The sequence below is a fragment of the Trachypithecus francoisi genome, unplaced genomic scaffold, assembly GCF_009764315.1.
Source record: "Trachypithecus francoisi isolate TF-2019V2 unplaced genomic scaffold, Tfra_2.0 Lachesis_group16, whole genome shotgun sequence".
NCBI classification, from domain to species: domain Eukaryota; kingdom Metazoa; phylum Chordata; class Mammalia; order Primates; family Cercopithecidae; genus Trachypithecus; species Trachypithecus francoisi.
In genome coordinates, this window is record NW_022681461.1 from 37988851 (window position 1) to 38005687 (window position 16837).

The 16837-nt window shown below is 38.1% G+C and overlaps 1 protein-coding gene across 36 annotated transcripts in view; it reads right to left on the reverse strand.

Moving 5' to 3' along the window:
- PTPRD (protein tyrosine phosphatase receptor type D) overlaps window positions 1–16837 on the reverse strand; it is a 550040-nt gene that overhangs the window by 57922 nt on the left and 475281 nt on the right. For all 36 annotated transcript variants that reach the window (XM_033237354.1, XM_033237352.1, XM_033237341.1 and 33 more), the window contains 2 exons: window positions 5279–5398; window positions 4608–4762 (listed from right to left, as the gene is read on the reverse strand). In XM_033237354.1, coding sequence (XP_033093245.1) covers window positions 4608–4762; window positions 5279–5398 — 275 coding nt within the window. The remainder of the gene's footprint in view (window positions 1–4607; window positions 4763–5278; window positions 5399–16837) is intronic.

Genomic DNA, 16837 nt, shown 5'->3' on the forward strand with positions numbered 1-16837 from the left:
TCAAGTGTCTACAAGATGAAGCAATCTCATAAATGTGTATAAAATAATAGGGAGTGGAAAGGGTTTGGAAAACCAGATAGTGCATTCCAGCTTAAAGAAATTCATGCTCAAATTTTTAAAAAATTATCACGTATATCAACAAAACCATCCCAAGCCAGTTTGCAACCTCTGCAATACAAATAGGAAGTGCTATTTAAGCTGGATTACACGTCAAGGTTGAACATCATCAAGTAGAGAAGGGGAATTGTTGAAATTCCAGACCAGATAAATGTCTTTTGCTGAGAGCCAGAGATGAAGATACTTGAAATGTGTAGCTATCAGAAGATGGCCCAAGGAGTCAGCAATGAGGTGCGAAGGGTGAGATCAGCCTAGATTACAAAGGGTCATGAATGCAATGATAAGCAGTTCAGACCTCATCTTGAACGCATTAAGGACCACAGTATTAAGTTCCTTTAACAGCATCATTTTAAGAGTTGAAAGGTTTCTCAGGTCTTTATACAAACAGTTGTATTATTATAAATGATTCTCTCTAACACATAGCATCAACATGTTCTCTCTCGCTGAGAAGTCTTACGGGATTACCATAGTAGAAAACACGTACATTTGAAAAAATCCATTTATTTAATGATTTGGATATTTATAAACATTTGTGATTCAATAAAATGGATGGCTCAGGTTACACAGATAACATCCAAGTTCATGTTGAATTTTTCTTCTCAGAGTTCTAAATATACATACAGCTTTTAAAAGGTACCCAGTAATGAATAATTATTAATAATTTAAAATTACTGCATTCTTCTATATGCTATGCACTATCTCAAGTGCTTTATATCTATCTATTTTATGTCATTTAACTTAATTTTTATAAAATTCTCATTGCTATTTACAGTGTTATCCCATGTTACAGGTGAAGAAACAGAGATTAAATAATTTGTACAAAGGCACACAGCCAGTAAGTAAACAAGCTGACATTTTACTTGGACAGTCTATCTCTCCAGAGTGCGTACCCTCAATGTTGAGATTCTATGCTCTGTATGAACTGATGGATAACTAGAGTTGGCCGTTCCTTCCTTGCTGTTGAACCAGACCTTCTTTCTTTTAGGAATCTGGTAGACTCTGTCCTCCTTGACCTTCCAAGGTTTTGTCTGTGCTTGTTGCCCTAGGCTATCCCTAAAATTCTTTCTTGTTGTTGACTGTTAGAATTTCTTTTACTTAATGGCTCATTTTTGTCCTATTCCAATTACGTCCCAGAACCACTGGAGGACCGTGATTTCCTTTTCCTGTATTGCACCGCCAGCCCCACCTTTTTTGGGCTACTACCTGACTTCTTTAAAACCTCCTCCTTTCTCACCACAGGATATATTGGGCAGAAAGCTTGGATCTACTTTGTCACTACTTCTTTAATATAGAAAAAAAAAAAAGGTTAGTACATAATAAAAGAAATCACAACACAAAATACAGTATTTACCTTCCAGACTATTTTTTGCAATTATCTGTAACATGATCATGGTTAACCGTGATCAGTATCCCTTTGTAACATGGTTATTGTGGCTTTTTGCATAGTTTCTTTCTGCTTAGAAATGGTTTCTAAACTAGCATTTATGGGATGCTAGATGAATAGCTGTCATTTAAGAATGACTTTAATCTGCTGCTTTGTCACAAAACATTATACTGTCAAGTTTTAACTTGGCTTGTATTCAACTCAAAAATTCATGATAATATGGATGTTGACAATGTAGACGTGACCCTCCTAAATAAAGAGGCCACAACCTCTTACCAGACATGTAAAATTACCTATGGGTAATTATGTCACAGAGCTCAGTTTATGCAGTTCCTTTCCCTCATTGTTTTGAAGTTGCTAACCAATTTCTTCCACCAATATACCTACTCTTCCGTTGTTTGTTTCAATAAGCAGCTTCTCCAGAGCCTCAGGCACAGCACTTCCAAATGTCAGCAGCTATTAGCTCAGCACATTCATCTTTGTTTCCTTATTTCTCCTGAGTAGCCTGTCTCTCTCTGAGGTGAGTCCAGGTGGCTTAACATAACACGGATGTGGGGTGTGTGTGTGTGTGTGTATTTTCTCAAAATAAGGCATTACAGCTATTTATCTTATCTATCATACTTCCTATTTGCTTGCAAACATTTTTGTGTCTGTCACAGTGCCCAGCATGAACCCTATACCTTGCTTATAATCTACAGAGGGTGAAATGTATTTTAAAAATTATGTATGTATGTATGTATCTATCTATCTATCTATCTCAGTTTTCTAGTGCCTCCACTTTAATTCTAGTGCCTACGCTTTACGGAAATGGGAGGAAAATTTGGAGAAAGGACAGATTCTGTATTTTGAAATGCAATGTGAAAAAAATCAGCATGCTGTTTTCCAGTGAAAACTTCCAAATTATGTGTCTCTAATTTTTGTTCCTATTAAACATATAATTACATATGTGTGTGGAGGCATGTGTGTGTGTGTGCAGCACGTGTGTGCAGGCACGTGTGCGTGTGTGTGTGTGTGTGTGTACTGTATTTTTGCCATTAGGCATACAAGGGCAACATTTCTTCTGTTAGCCCAAATTTTCTGTTTCTCTATTCTTTGGCCAAACTCTATCTGAAAACACTTCATGTGTTTCATTTGTGATTTTTATAATCAAGTTCAGCTTTTACCAAACAGAGGCACCATATAATCAGGTACATTGGCTCTCTGAGGCCTGCAAAGAACTGTGTGTAACAGAGTGTACAGACTGATCAAACTAGCACCTGAATTAAAACAAAAAGGCAGGAGAAGCAGAAATCTACTTTCATGATGTAAAAGCACTTGCTCAAATTAAAAATAATTTTTAATGTTTTACAATCATGTAGAAAACTGCAGCTGGAGTGGCCAGTCCTCAAAGGACCCTGTCTTAGATACAGGGAAACAAGAATCTAGATAAGACTTGAGGCCGATTATGCCATCATCTTCTTAGTTATCAGTACTTGAAGCAACCTGTGTAGCCTCTCACTTCTCTTGACCCAACGTAATTCTCTTAACCCAACGTACTGTTGTTATGAACATCAAAGAAAATAAAGCATAGGGGAGTGCTTTGAAATTGGTAAAATACTCTACATAAACACAAGGTAATGTTATTACTGGTTTTATCTAGGAAAACATTTGCTGGAAAAGAGAAACTTTATCCTGTTTGGAATTTGTCAGCCGATTATTTAACAATGAGCGCTGTAGCATGGTTTGGCTAGGTGAATTTCATTGCTTTTATTCTGATCAATCCATTGACCCCATTTCTAAAAAGCTAGCCCCTTTTCTAGGGTCTACTGTATTATATTATAGTATAACATGGGGTATGAAAGAGAGCTATGGAATTAAGTCACGATAGAACTGATTTACGATAGATGCTTTCTTGTGTTTTTCCTATACTCCCACACTTCTATTTTACTTACCTGTGGAAGAAGCAATATTTCCTCATCTTCGAATTTCTCATGTTATAAAGAACTATCATGAAATTATATGTACTATATATTTATATAGTAATAAATAGACTCTTGGGAGGCCGAGACGGGCGGATCACGAGGTCAGGAGATCGAGACCATCCTGGCTAACACTGTGAAACCCCGTCGCTACTAAAAAATGCAAAAAAACTAGCCGGGCGAGCTGGCGGGCGCCTGTAGTCCCAGCTACTCGGGAGGCTGAGGCAGGAGAATGGCGTAAACCCGGGAGGCGGAGCTTGCAGTGAGCTGAGATCCGGTCACTGCACTCCAGCCCCGGCGACAGAGTGAGACTCCGTCTCAAAAAAAAAAAAAATAAATAAAATAAAAATAAAAATAAATAAATAAATAAATAGACTCTGACCAGATAGCTTGAGTAGTCTGTTAGTAATGACACTTAAGAGGAACTCAAGCAACTGGAAGAAATCAGTTTAATATTTAAAAACCTATAAACATTTAAATATATTGCAATCTCAGTGGTGATGTAACTATTAGACTTAAGCAAAAAATACAATCTCTACATTTCAAGAGAAAAATACAAGCTTATTATCTTTGAGTACATAAAATAACTCCTTCCAAATTATAGATCTTATATTCTATTAAAAACATTTTAAAAAAATCAAATTAGTGATGTTATGAGACTTGATATTACTAATGTGCAGAAGGCATCTTTAAGCAATAAGATATTCTCCCTAAAGCTTGTATATTATTTTGTTTAGTAATTTTTTCCCTATAAATAATAAAAAGGTTGTATCAGTTCAGCCCACAAGAACTTGTCAAACAATATAAATTTGTTTTTAAGAATAGTCCCCCACATATTATTTTTTGTTTTACATATTTACAACCATGTGCCCACTTAATTTTGTGTTTGTTTATTTCTCTTCACTGGGAAAAGACAATAGCAATGGACCACAGCTACCTACTATCTCCAGGGGAAGTATGCATCTATGTCAAATCCATCCTATTGATGTTAGCATAGGCCTCATTTGACCAAAAGAGAGCTGTGTTATTTACGAAGGCATTTACTATCCCAGAATGTCAAAAAGTTGCAAAAACATCCAATGAGAAACAATTTATCTTTCTGTTTCCTCAGAAACCTCCTGACTGCAAGGGAAATAAATGCTTCTTACCTGCAGTGCACAACCATCGGACCAGCATCGGGAGGGTTACAGGTTTTGACTCTACGTAAGAAAGCTAGAAAAGGTGTAGGGTGTTCTGGAACACCATGATCAGGCCAGGCGGTGAACTGGAATTGTCTCACTTCTCTCTTCTCACTTGAACCATTCTGTGAAATAGGAGTATCAGCTGAAATGCTGTTTTCCCAGCCTCAGGTGGTAATGATGAATAACAGGGAAGAGGTAATGCTAAAATGTGCTATTTTAATTCCTTTCTCTCACCCTATATCCTTTGGGAAGACACATTCTTTGGAGATATAAACCCCAAGCTATTTGTAAATGACAAATATTTGCGCAGGAAGACAAAATTCTTAGGTGAGAAGCATTACATTTTTCAGGTTTAACTACCAGGAGAGCTCCTATCACATTTTCCAGGAAGAACTAGTTCTTCTTCATCTATTCTTCGTTGGCTGAAACTTTCATTCGGAGCAAGAGTTTTATATTTACTGATACATCGCCAGACAAGAAGAAAAATGGCTGAGTGATAATGGAAGATTTATTTCATTCTTCACTGTTGCCATTGGGATCAAGATTTAAGTAAAGCCTTAAGAGATCTGATTTCTCAAAAGAAGCTTTCTTTAAACAATAGAGAGGGTAAAGGGAGGAGAAAAAGATGAAAAGCAAACCTTGTAAAGTGCAAATGTTCGAACACAATATGTGGCCAGCTCCACAGTATCAAGCAGCGTTACTTGAACCAGTCCGTGGGTTTCTGTGCCTCTGCTAGGCCAATACTGGTCACACTTCACCTACAAGAAACAAGTGACGCATTCAGGGCAAATGCTCATCAATTTCTCTATTAACTTTGCTTTGAGTTGCTGTTGAAGGAAAACAGCTTTTCTGCATTTCGTTTTATGTTGATCTTTTTCTGGCATGCATTTTTGTTATCCCAATATATGTAAATTACTGCTCTGATGCCAATACAAACCACATTTTTCAAACTGGTAGGAATACTAAACAGTAACAGATTCAATTTTCCTGGAGAAAAAATAAGTTGCAGATTTGTTGTTGGGTAAAATACAGAGAGAGCGATTTGAAACTTCAGTGTGCTTGAAAAGAAAACAGATTTGTCCTGGGATAGACGTTATGAATCGCATCGGGAGGATGACACTTTGGCATTTAAATTACATGGTAAGATAGTTAGTGTTAATTCATCAAGATATAAAAGGCATAAGGTTTTTCATCTTGAGCTATCACAACTTCCAAATATGCTTGTTTAAAGAAAAGTAGAAATAATTGGAAAATCTATCAAAGCATAATAAACAAGATAAGCATGTGCTTTTTTTTTTTTTTTAACACAAGATAAATGTTATTTGTATCTAAAGCAAATTAAACCTACAATGTCTACAGGAAAAAGAGCTGTCTGTTCTTTAAAAAGAGTCTCAGACGGTCATACACCAACAGTGCAAAGTTTAAATAATTTAAAATTCATTCAAGATGAATAATCTACAATTTCTACGTGGAGTGGAACAAAAGCACATAAAACGTATTCAACACAATTAGTTTAACACACAACAAAGAATAATTCCAAGTCTGCAGTAAGCCTCAAATTTACTGAATGAGTCTGTTGGGCATTAAAAAGCATAATGAAAAATAACAAACACAGCACAATATTTTTGTAGTAATACCATAGGTCTGACTATATTTACCCTTTCTATCTCAGACTTTTTTTTAATGGGAGTAATTCTTAGGAGAACCCAACTGAAATACATTTCTCTAGGTAAAGAAAGCTCCTAGCAGTAGTTTAAAATAAGGAATACACCTTTCTATTGGAAAAAGAAAGAACAGAAAATCACAATCTTTGGATTTAAACAAAGGCAATAAAGCATTATTATTAGAGACACTAGAAATTTTTTGGTCCAGCCAATAGAATTATTGCATAATGATTTGCTTTTATGTTTAATATGAGTATTTGTAACATTCTGTGAATAATATTATAATTTTCTCTTTCACAGAGACAGCATCTGCTCCTCTGATAATTCAGGCTCTTTCCATGAAACAATTGGCCCTTCTAAGAAATGGAGAGGTTCTATCCTGTACAGAATTTCCTAGACAAAACAAAAAAGAAAAGCACTTTACAGCTATATACTAAGCTAGATATTAAATTCACAAGGTTTCATTCCTATGCCTTGATTTTAACTTTGAGACCACGCAAACATCACCTTTTTGATGAAAACAAACAAAAATTGTCCACAATAAGACAAAAATTTTACCTTAGTAAGATTTAAAAAATACTTTGTGTGTTTCCTACTTGTACAAAATAGCCTTCTGTGTTTTTATTTATATCATTTGCCCTAACTCAAAGAGATAACGACACCGGGAAATGAGAATTCTTGAAGGAGAATACTGACGTAGAGTGACCAGGCATGGGCATCTCTACATGTTCTTTCACCATAAGCTAAAACCCAGGTCACTGATGACATATTTAGCAAAAACTACCATCTGAATAGAACCAACACTACTTAAGCAGTCATGATTTAGATGAGAAAAAAAAAAATCACAAAAATTATGCCAAAGGCTTTGTTTTAAACCATGAAATAGATGTCAAGTGGATGTCTCCCAGCAGAGGACAAAAGGAACTCTGGAGGCCTCATACTGTAGTATTCAAGAAGATGCCAACAATGTGTTGAGTTGAAGATTCAAGAAAGAAATTAAAATTCATCATTTAACAGTTTCAGCTGGACAGCAACCCTTTCGGTTAAAATAAACTAATGAAATCCCTGAGGACAAATATCACTATGATATGCACAAAACAGCATATTAATGCCACAAAATCATCTATACAGTCAGTTCAATGCACTGAACCAAATTCAATAAAACTGTATTTTAAAACTGGGACTTGATTAAATTTAGACCTTCTCGTGAGGTAAGAAAAGGAGATGAAGGAAAGAATGAGAAGGCAACCTTCACACAACTTTTGGAAAAAAGACTCTCCATCTACAAATCTTCTCCATTCCTAAAATGCAGGAAAAACTAAAATTATACTAATCCTCACATTTCTAGTAATAAGTTTGAAACTGCAGCTATTATTGGCTTAGACTCTGACCCCTTTACAAAAAAAAAATACCACGAAGCATTACTATAAAGGGTAAACACTGTGAAAATTTCTAGCTGAAAGAGGAAAAAAGTTGTTTTTGTACTCAATTTGAATAATGCACTTTAATCTTATTATTTACCAAAAGAAAGATAAACTTTTCAAACTCAACTGCAAAAATCAGAAGCAATTTTTTAAAGCGGATATATTTAAATATTACCATTTTCTCTCAGGAAATATATCTCAAAAGGACCTTATGAAAAATAAATATCCTAACGTATGTGGAAATGCACACACGTGGCCTCAGCAGTGGGATTAGAAGCTTTCCCTGGGCTTATCTGAATAGCGACAGCAATACATTTTTCCCTTTGCTGGTGAGCACCTCAGCACTTCCTTTCTCGACCTCATTCTCTGAGTAGCCTGCACACCTTCATCTGATTTTGGAGGGCTGAATTTAAGGGCTTAGAGTTGCTGACAAATATGATTTTAAGTCTCATTTTCTGCCATATGCTGAACATATGATTTCTGATTTCAGCATTAGGAAGCAAGTATGAAGTGTAGAGAGAAAAAAAAGGAGAACAATGGAAATATTTTTTCTTTCCTCATTAGCTAGTATAAATGAACTGTCTCCATTTTCCTCTCTTAAAGTGTTTTCCTTTGACAACAGCCCTTCCCCTACTCGATTTTCTTAAGAGAAAATCTCATAAGGTATTTCTAGAGAGAGTTACTATTTGTTAGGCTTCACACATAAAGCTGACTGTGAGACGAGAAATGAAGGCAGCTCCCTTTGAGTACATAAGCACTAGAAGGCAGGAGTTACTAAATACAAATACTGTTTTTTGCCCTTTTCTATTTATTTAGAATGGATACAAGTGGCCTTCAGGACTGATTCATGGAAGGTCAGGCAGAGTCTCCCTGGATGCCTGGAAAATTGCTTCTCTGTTTCCAGGACCAAAGCCTAGCCACCTCATCTGTGAAATGGGAACAGTGTCTCCAGCATTACGGAGCTATTGTGGGGACTAAAATGATGCCCCTAAAACACTTAACCCAAATGGCTGGCACAAACAGGCATTCAACAAACACTAGCTATTATTGGTTATCAGTTCGATGACATTCTGGATTTTTGTGTGTGTCTGGTTGTTGTTATAAATTAACTAAATCAATCTAAGTGTGAAAAAAAGAACATGTTATTAATTTCAGCAGATATGGGCTTAGGATTTTCTAGGTGCAAAGCAAGGTGTTAGCAGTTGTGGGGCACTGAGGTGAGATAAGACCCACACCCTGCCCTCAACCCATCAGCCTTATTGACTTAAGTGGGGGTGATTTTAAACCTCCTAGTTCTCCAAATAGGTGGTTCTGAGATACCAAACAATTCCCTTAATCTATGTGGGCCCCAATCTCCTCTGAGAAGAGTATGTGTTCAACTCTGAGGTGGAAAAGAAGAGCAGCAGAACTTGTCACTCAAGCTGTGGTTTAGAAACATCACTCAGTAACTTTATTTGAAGCTTCAACTGAGACACTTCAGAGTTTTGGCTAAATTTGGGGAAGGCATTTCTTTTTATTATCACAAAGTTATTACTCCTAAGTGAAGCTTTCATTTTTCTATAATTAGGGAAAGAACAGGGTGACCATTGCTAAATTTATGCTATGGAATTCATTTATTTTACCTCTTTCATGACAAACTATCAAAATCAAGTTGATGGAATAATGAAACATATTTAAATGTATTTTTAAAAATCTTGTCATTGCAAATATTTGGTAGGAGCTGATCCATTAGGTCTGCTGACCATACTTTGGGAGAAGGGCTCTCGTTCTAGGCTATTTTTATTCCCATAGAGCTTGTCTTGGGAGTGCTCGGCATATTGTAGGCACTCAGTGAGTGGTAACCAACTTTATAATCAATTAACTGTGGTCTAGATCGGCTTATTTTTAAATCGTCTAAAACTTTCTGAAAACAAAACCTCCTCATCTCAATTTAATAAAGACTTAATGAGCATGGCAACATGGCAAGGCATCAGAATTCCAACTGTAATAAACTGATACCTCCAAAGGGCTGTAGCATTGCTAATCCAAAATGTATTTGCCACATGGTACTTTGAAAAGTCTGCTTTGGACCAGATTATTTAGCCAAAGAAAGACTTAGAATAGGCAATAAACGATACGTGGGGCACCATAACTGTTGCTAAAAGTGACTATAAATTCGTACCTAGTAAGTTTGGGCAGTGGTTGTTCATTAGTATTCTGTAACGAATGGACAAGCAGGCTAACTTCAGATAACACAAGTCAAAGTTATTTTTGGGAGTAAGGAAATGTTGGTACCCTTTTGCCAATACCCACTGAATGAGGGAGACTATAATGAAGGAAAGTTTTAGATAAATATCAGAAATTTTAGTGGGCAGAAAAATTAAATGCTGAACTATTTATTTCTACAGGTTATAGTAACTATTCTGGAAATTTTTAAGACCAGATTGAATACTTGATTTTCCATAATAAGGACAGAGAGCATCTCAGTGATTCTCTTTTAACAACAGTGTAGTTCTCTGCACTCAATCAATATTCAGCTATATCTATTCCCAACTGGTAGTCAGTCTGGTTTGTGTATTCCCCCATTTTATTATATCTTTACTAACACTAATTAGTGGAGGACAAAGAGGCAGTACAATATTTGAAATGAGAGTGCTATTAAAGCATTTGACCACCAGTGCAGCTTTTCATATATACAGCCATAAAGTTGAAAAATATTATTCTCAAAATAAACCAAATTACATATCATAAAATTGCTTACCAGTTCATTGAACCATTCACACACTTTCCTAACTGCTTATTAATTTTAAAAAAGTTATTCCCTTTTGTTTGATGTGTCTGCCAGAAGTTGACATAGGGAGCTGCCGTAAACTTTTCCAATGACTTTCCCCATTAAATTGAAAGTCATTAGGTCTCAAGTTTCTGGCACTTTGTCCTAACCAGAGCAGAACTGTGTGAGGTGCCTCTTTCTCATGGCCAAGTAGCACTTTGATATCAGCTCTTCCCACATGTGGTGAGTCCTCACAGTATCCACCTCAGACATAATCACTCCTGAGGAGCACCTGGGTGCCCCACATAGCCCTACAGCCACCTCTGCTTCTGCCTTGGTCTACCCAGTAGTTGCCTTTCACTCCAGTGTCACCTCTTCCAAACAATATCATTGGATGACTCAGTGTTTCAATAAAAATATAATTCATAGGTACCAGTCAGTATCAATGCAGTTCAATATTTTAACAACCAGTACAACTATGTTGGGTATTTACCAGTTGAACATCAGCCTTTCTGGACATTCTGCTGATAAAGAATAGAGAAAAACCAAACATTGGACCCTAAACACTAGTAAACAGAGATTAATACATACTTCTGAAAACCTTAGAAATGAGACCTAATCCAGCACAGGAGAACCACAGACATGAATGCAGAGAATGAGAGAGGCTTTGTACAAAGTCATCAGGAGCAAAGTTGCATCTCCTTCCCCCATTCCAGCTCTTTACTCAGGCCATGAGGACTCTAACTGGCTTTAAGAGGAATGCTTTGAGCCAGAATCTGTCGGCTGCCTTTCTAAGTAGAGCAGGTGGGGTGGGGAAAGAAGGTAGATCGTCCAGAAAGCTAACAAACAGCAAGAAATTGGTGGGATTCTTTCTGTTTTATCTGACACTGTGTCTGCTGACAAGAGAAAACCAAGAGTGTGGAACTTGCTAGATAAGGACCCCAACATCCTTTAGATTGCCAACACGAGCATCATTCTTTTTGTTGCCAGCGTTCTATTTACATTAAGTATCCACCACTTTCAAAACAATCCCATACATCATGCAGACTCCAAAGGCAATGTTTGTGCTGCTGGCCCTAAAGTTGCTTAAAGAAAAAAGCAGTTTCTGTTGCCCTAGATAGGCAGCGCTTTAGGCTGCAGTTTGAGAAATTAAATGTTCACGGCCTTTGGTACTTCCAGTTCCATTTGGAAAAGGACACAGACCTGGCATTTGGAAAGCACTTGCTCTCCATTAAACTTACCGAACCTTGACAAACCCGAAGGGCCAAGAATTAGTCTGCCACTGGCCAGGGCTGGGCTTTCCAAAACCGGTAACAGCAATGAAAACAATAGCACTGCCATTTATAATCTTCAATGGGATTTTGTCAAATTTTAACCCAAAAGGATCTCACAATCTGAAAAGAATCTCAAGCTTTGTTTTATAGGAAAAGAAAAAATGTTTGAGCACAATCTCTTTTTCTGCTGTTTCATGCTCACAATTGCCCTCTTAGCCACAGAACAAAATGTGAATATGTCTCCATCTCACCTTCACTGTGTGCTAGGGGAAGTTTACTAAGGTGACATTCAAGGACTGAGGAAGACATAGGAGGAGGAGTGAGTGGTCATTAGGTCAGAAGTATTCCACCAGCCAAATGTCAAGTTCTCTAAACTGTTAACAAAATGAAGTTACACACCAGCCCAGTCCCTTTGGCCCTGACAGCATCTAACCTCCATTCTTTGGCACAAACCACAAAATTTAGTAGGGCAGGAATTTTCCCATTTTTTGGCCTAAGATACAAGTCAAGTCACGATGCACAAAACATTTGATCTGCTTTACTAATGTATGGCATCATCTGGTTTGTATGATTCCCTATTTGGAAACAGAAAATGGGACTTAAGATAGCCTGGAAACCAAGAATAGAATTTTTCATTTCTAGCCCTATATTTTCACTACGAATTGACACAACCCACACTAGATTACAATCAAAATCATGACCCATTTGTTAAGTGTCAAAATTTCACTCCCCACCTCCAACATTTATAATACTAAGTACATTTACAAACCTCTTTAAGTCAATCAACCCCCACTATAAAACTTGCAAGGCAAGATAAATAATGAGTCTCTACTATGGGCAAGGAATGAAGGCAGGCTGCAGAGTGAAATGAAAGTCAGATATACTCTAACCCTGAGTAAGCCTTTCAACTTCTAACACTAATCATGGTTACTCAAGAACTTTCTAAGCATGAGGTTGATACATTCCCTCTGTGTTCTGTATTTCAAGATGGAAGACAGAGTAAGAGAGAAACAGTCAAGAGGAGATAGATGAAGGGAAAAAGGTGAACGATCACACACTAAATAATAATTTAATATACACCTAAAAAAGCAGACAAATCCTACCTCATAGATGCCATCTTGTGCCCCAGTCATCCACAAATAATATCCTTGGAATGGAAATCCCAGCTGTATACATTTTACTTTCCCTACAAAGTGCTTCATTTTTTCCAAACATTTTCCTCCTTCCATGTGGTTGCCCAGACCAATTCGTGTGCTTATTGGCATGTTATGAAACATGGAAACAATTAGAAACCACATTCTAGGGCACTAGAATGACTTGCTACAGAATCAATGGACTACGCAAAACTTGAGAGGATTTGGCAATAAAGATGGAAACTGTGGGAAAAAAAAACCCACTAACAGTATTTCATATTACACAGTACATTCTACAACAGGTTTAAACTGATCTGCGTGTTTCAGGCAGCAGTCATGCTTTCCCTTCAGAATCTCCAGCTTCTATCATTGTTTTTAGTTTTAGTTTTTGTCGTTGTTTTGAGATGGAGTTTCACTCTTGTTACCCAGGCTAGAGTACAATGGTGTAATCTTGGCCCACCACAACCTCTGCCTCCCAGGTTCAAGCGATTCTCCTGCTTCAGCCTCCAGAGTAGCTGGGATTACAGGCGTGTAACACTATGCCTGGCCAATTTTGCATTTTTAGTAGAGATGGGGTTTCTCCATGTTGGTCAGGTTGGTCTCGAACTCCTGACCCCAGGTGATCTGCCCCCGCTTGGCCTCCCAAAATGCTGAGATTACAGGCGTGAGCCACTGCACCCGGCCCATTGTTTTTTTATTTCTTTATATACCCTAATGAAACTCATATGAAATATTCAACTTATACTTTTCCTTCAGGGTTGATAGCTGAACGAATACAACAGGCAAAGAGTCTTCTCAGTTAAGTCTGGAATTCTTTAAAGGTCACATTTGAAGGGAAGTAATAACATCTGAAAATCAAAGAACTCTTGTTTTTGAATAATCAACTTAAGTCCTAAGTCATACTTCACACTTACAAGGGTTTTTTTAGCCATGCAAATACTAAGAATGATCAGTGCTCAAAAGAGATGCTAGTGAAACTTCTAACACCTGCTAAGGAACCCAGCAGCCTTTTGTCTCAGTGAGCTATTCTAAACCACCAAAGGTATTAATACGAGCGCTGTTGATAAACCTCAGACCTGAGCGACAACTTAAGAATGAGCCAGTCAGGCACGAGCTGGCTCAAGCCTGCAATCCAAACACTTTGTGGGGGCCAAGGTGGAAGGACTGCTTCAGGCCAGGAGTTTGAGACCAGCCTAGGCAAAAAAGTGAGAGTCTGTCTCTACAAAAAATTAAAAATTAGCTGGGGGTGGTGCTGTGCACCTGTAGTCCCTGCTGTTCAGGCAGGATTGCTTGAGTCCAGAAATTTTAGATTACAGTGAGCTATGATCACACCACTGCACTGTAGCCTGGACAACAGAGTAAGACTCTATCTCTAAAAGAAAAACAGAAACAAGTGAACCAGGCTGTGGCAAAACAGAAAGCTTGAAAAGACAGATGGGCTCTAAGGCAGGAGAATTCTCTAGCACTTTAAATAATCAAAAAAGAGGAGAGGGAATGTAAGACTGAACCATAAGGAAACATATCTTCAGTGGCACTTATCACTACATGTAACCCATGTCTATATCACTTAGGATTTTCATGTTGTGTTATAGTCAATGTAGCAGCCAGAATGCTCTATTGTGGTCTGTTCCCTGGCTGATCTCTATTCTGGAGATCCTATTTTGGGGGAAAGCAAGTGGAAAAGAATCCAGTGGTCTGAGCTCCACTCTCCTCTTGACTAAAATGCATGGGTGTGCCACACCGGGAAACGGCACAATTAACCATATTCAGTGACATGGAGAGGTTGGTCAGGATTCATCGTCAACCACAGAGAAACAAACTCTTTTCAGTTGGGAACAAAGAGTGCATTATTTGGAGGCTATCTTTTGGGGAAACTGAAGGTGTCACTGCAAAGCCTCCAACTGCTTTACCAAACAATACCATTTGAGACTCACTGAGCCACTTGGCCAGATCCTTTATCTCAGTCAATATCCACAATAACCCTTCCACATAATCCAAAAAAGGAAAAATGAGAATTTGAGGAGTCAAGTAAGCTTGCTCATTGTCACACAGCTAGGGGCAAGAGTTGGTATTTGAACTCAGACATGTGACTGCAAAGTGCCCTACTTGGAACTGTCCCGTAGCTGTCCTCTCTCATGGTGGTATCCCCATGCGGTCTTGTGTAATATCAAGCTATCTTCTCTTTCCTTTTCTCCTCTCTTCCTTGCTGCAAATCTATGGTCAGCGGCGGTCTAGCATACTTCTAATTCACAGAAGCATTTATAACACACACACATATTTTCTTCGTGTACCATGGGAATGAATATTATTTTAAGAACCTGAGCCTTAATCTAAATAATGACATTTCAAGCTTCAGCTCTTGGAGAGGTAATTTGTTTACAGTACCTGGACCACCTCCCTTTATGAGGAAGACTGGTGCCACTTCCCTTCATAGGGCCAGGCTAGTTCCAATGTCTGCTTTGAAGCTGGCTGCTGGGAACTGAGAATTCACTGAGTCCCAAGGTCAGCCCACAGAACCCACCACGTTCCTAAAGTCTGGAGCTACAGATTTCACTAACAACTTACCCCTATTTATAACCCTGTTTTTATAGTGAAAGCCAATTCAAGCTCTTGTTTGGGAATCCAGGAATGCCTTCCCCTTTCTTCCTGCTACTTTAGGTAAAAGAGCAACTGGATAGGGAAAGGGTGAGACCAGAATGATGGGAGGGAGGCAGATGGAAAAGCAGATGAGATAATAGGAAGCTCCACTGCTTTGTTAAATCTCTCCAGGACATTTGGTCAGTTAGTTCCAAGTGTTCTAGACTGGAGAACAAAGGACTTTTGGACCTTGGGGGGGGCCAGGGCTCATATGTATTGTCAGATTGATGGCAGCTGAGACTACCCAACCGCCTATTGGCTTATGCAGGTCATCACAAATCTGGGTACAGGCTGAACCACCACAGAATAAAAATCACAAGACAGCACTTTAATTGGCCTCCTTAGGCCATTTAACAAAGGAGAAAGCTAACTTCCAAGAGCAAAGAGTAATTAATGAAGGGAGCAAACAGAGGTTCATTTAGTAACTTCCAAATAAGTTCCTCTGGCTGAGGGGGGTTGCAGGAGAAGGTAGCCTGCAACAGAAAGATAAACTGTAGGTATTTAAGTCACAATGCCTTCCGCCAAGAACTGCTCATTACCATCAGATGTTGCAGTGGCAGTGGGGCCAGTTAGAACTAACTTTATTATTAGAAGCAATTAGGGAGAAAAGGGGCAGAATTTCATTTGGTTATTTCAAAACAAGTTTCTGTGCACAGTTTAATGAAGGCCTGCAGTGTCAAGATAAAATGTGTGTTTTACTGAAAACAGCTTTTGCAAATGACTGCTTGTTACCAGCAGTTATCTCCAGGCAGAACAGACTGGGTAGGTTGGATTTACATGCATGCCGTAATATAATAGTTCAGCTGTCTCAGCTTCACAGAAGTGTCAACAGGCAGTATGGCTTGATGGTGAAGCACGTGTGTTCTGGAGCCAGACGGTCTGTCTTCAATTCCTATCCCTGACCTTGGTAACTGGATGACCTTGGGCAAAGCTTCTGTAATTTTCTGGGCCCCAGTGTACTCATATGGAAACTGGAGGTCATAGTAGTGTTTCTTGAAAAGGGCTGTTTTGAAATATCAAGGCACCTAATATGTTAGACATTATTATAGTTATTAACTATTATATCCAAGGTCGCTTGGAGGGGGAGTTGTTTTTAAAGGAATTGCTTGCTATATAGGAGTTACCTTAAGTACAAATCGGTAACAGATCCATTTACATCTTTTGAATGCAGTTTGCATGTAAAGTATGACAGATATTTGTCTTCAGCGCCATTTTTATCTTAATTCCCATTTTAGACAACATTTCAACATCTCTATACAATTCAGATGTTTTGAAAAGATCTAATTGCTTTTCAATTTTGCTAAACCAACCATTTA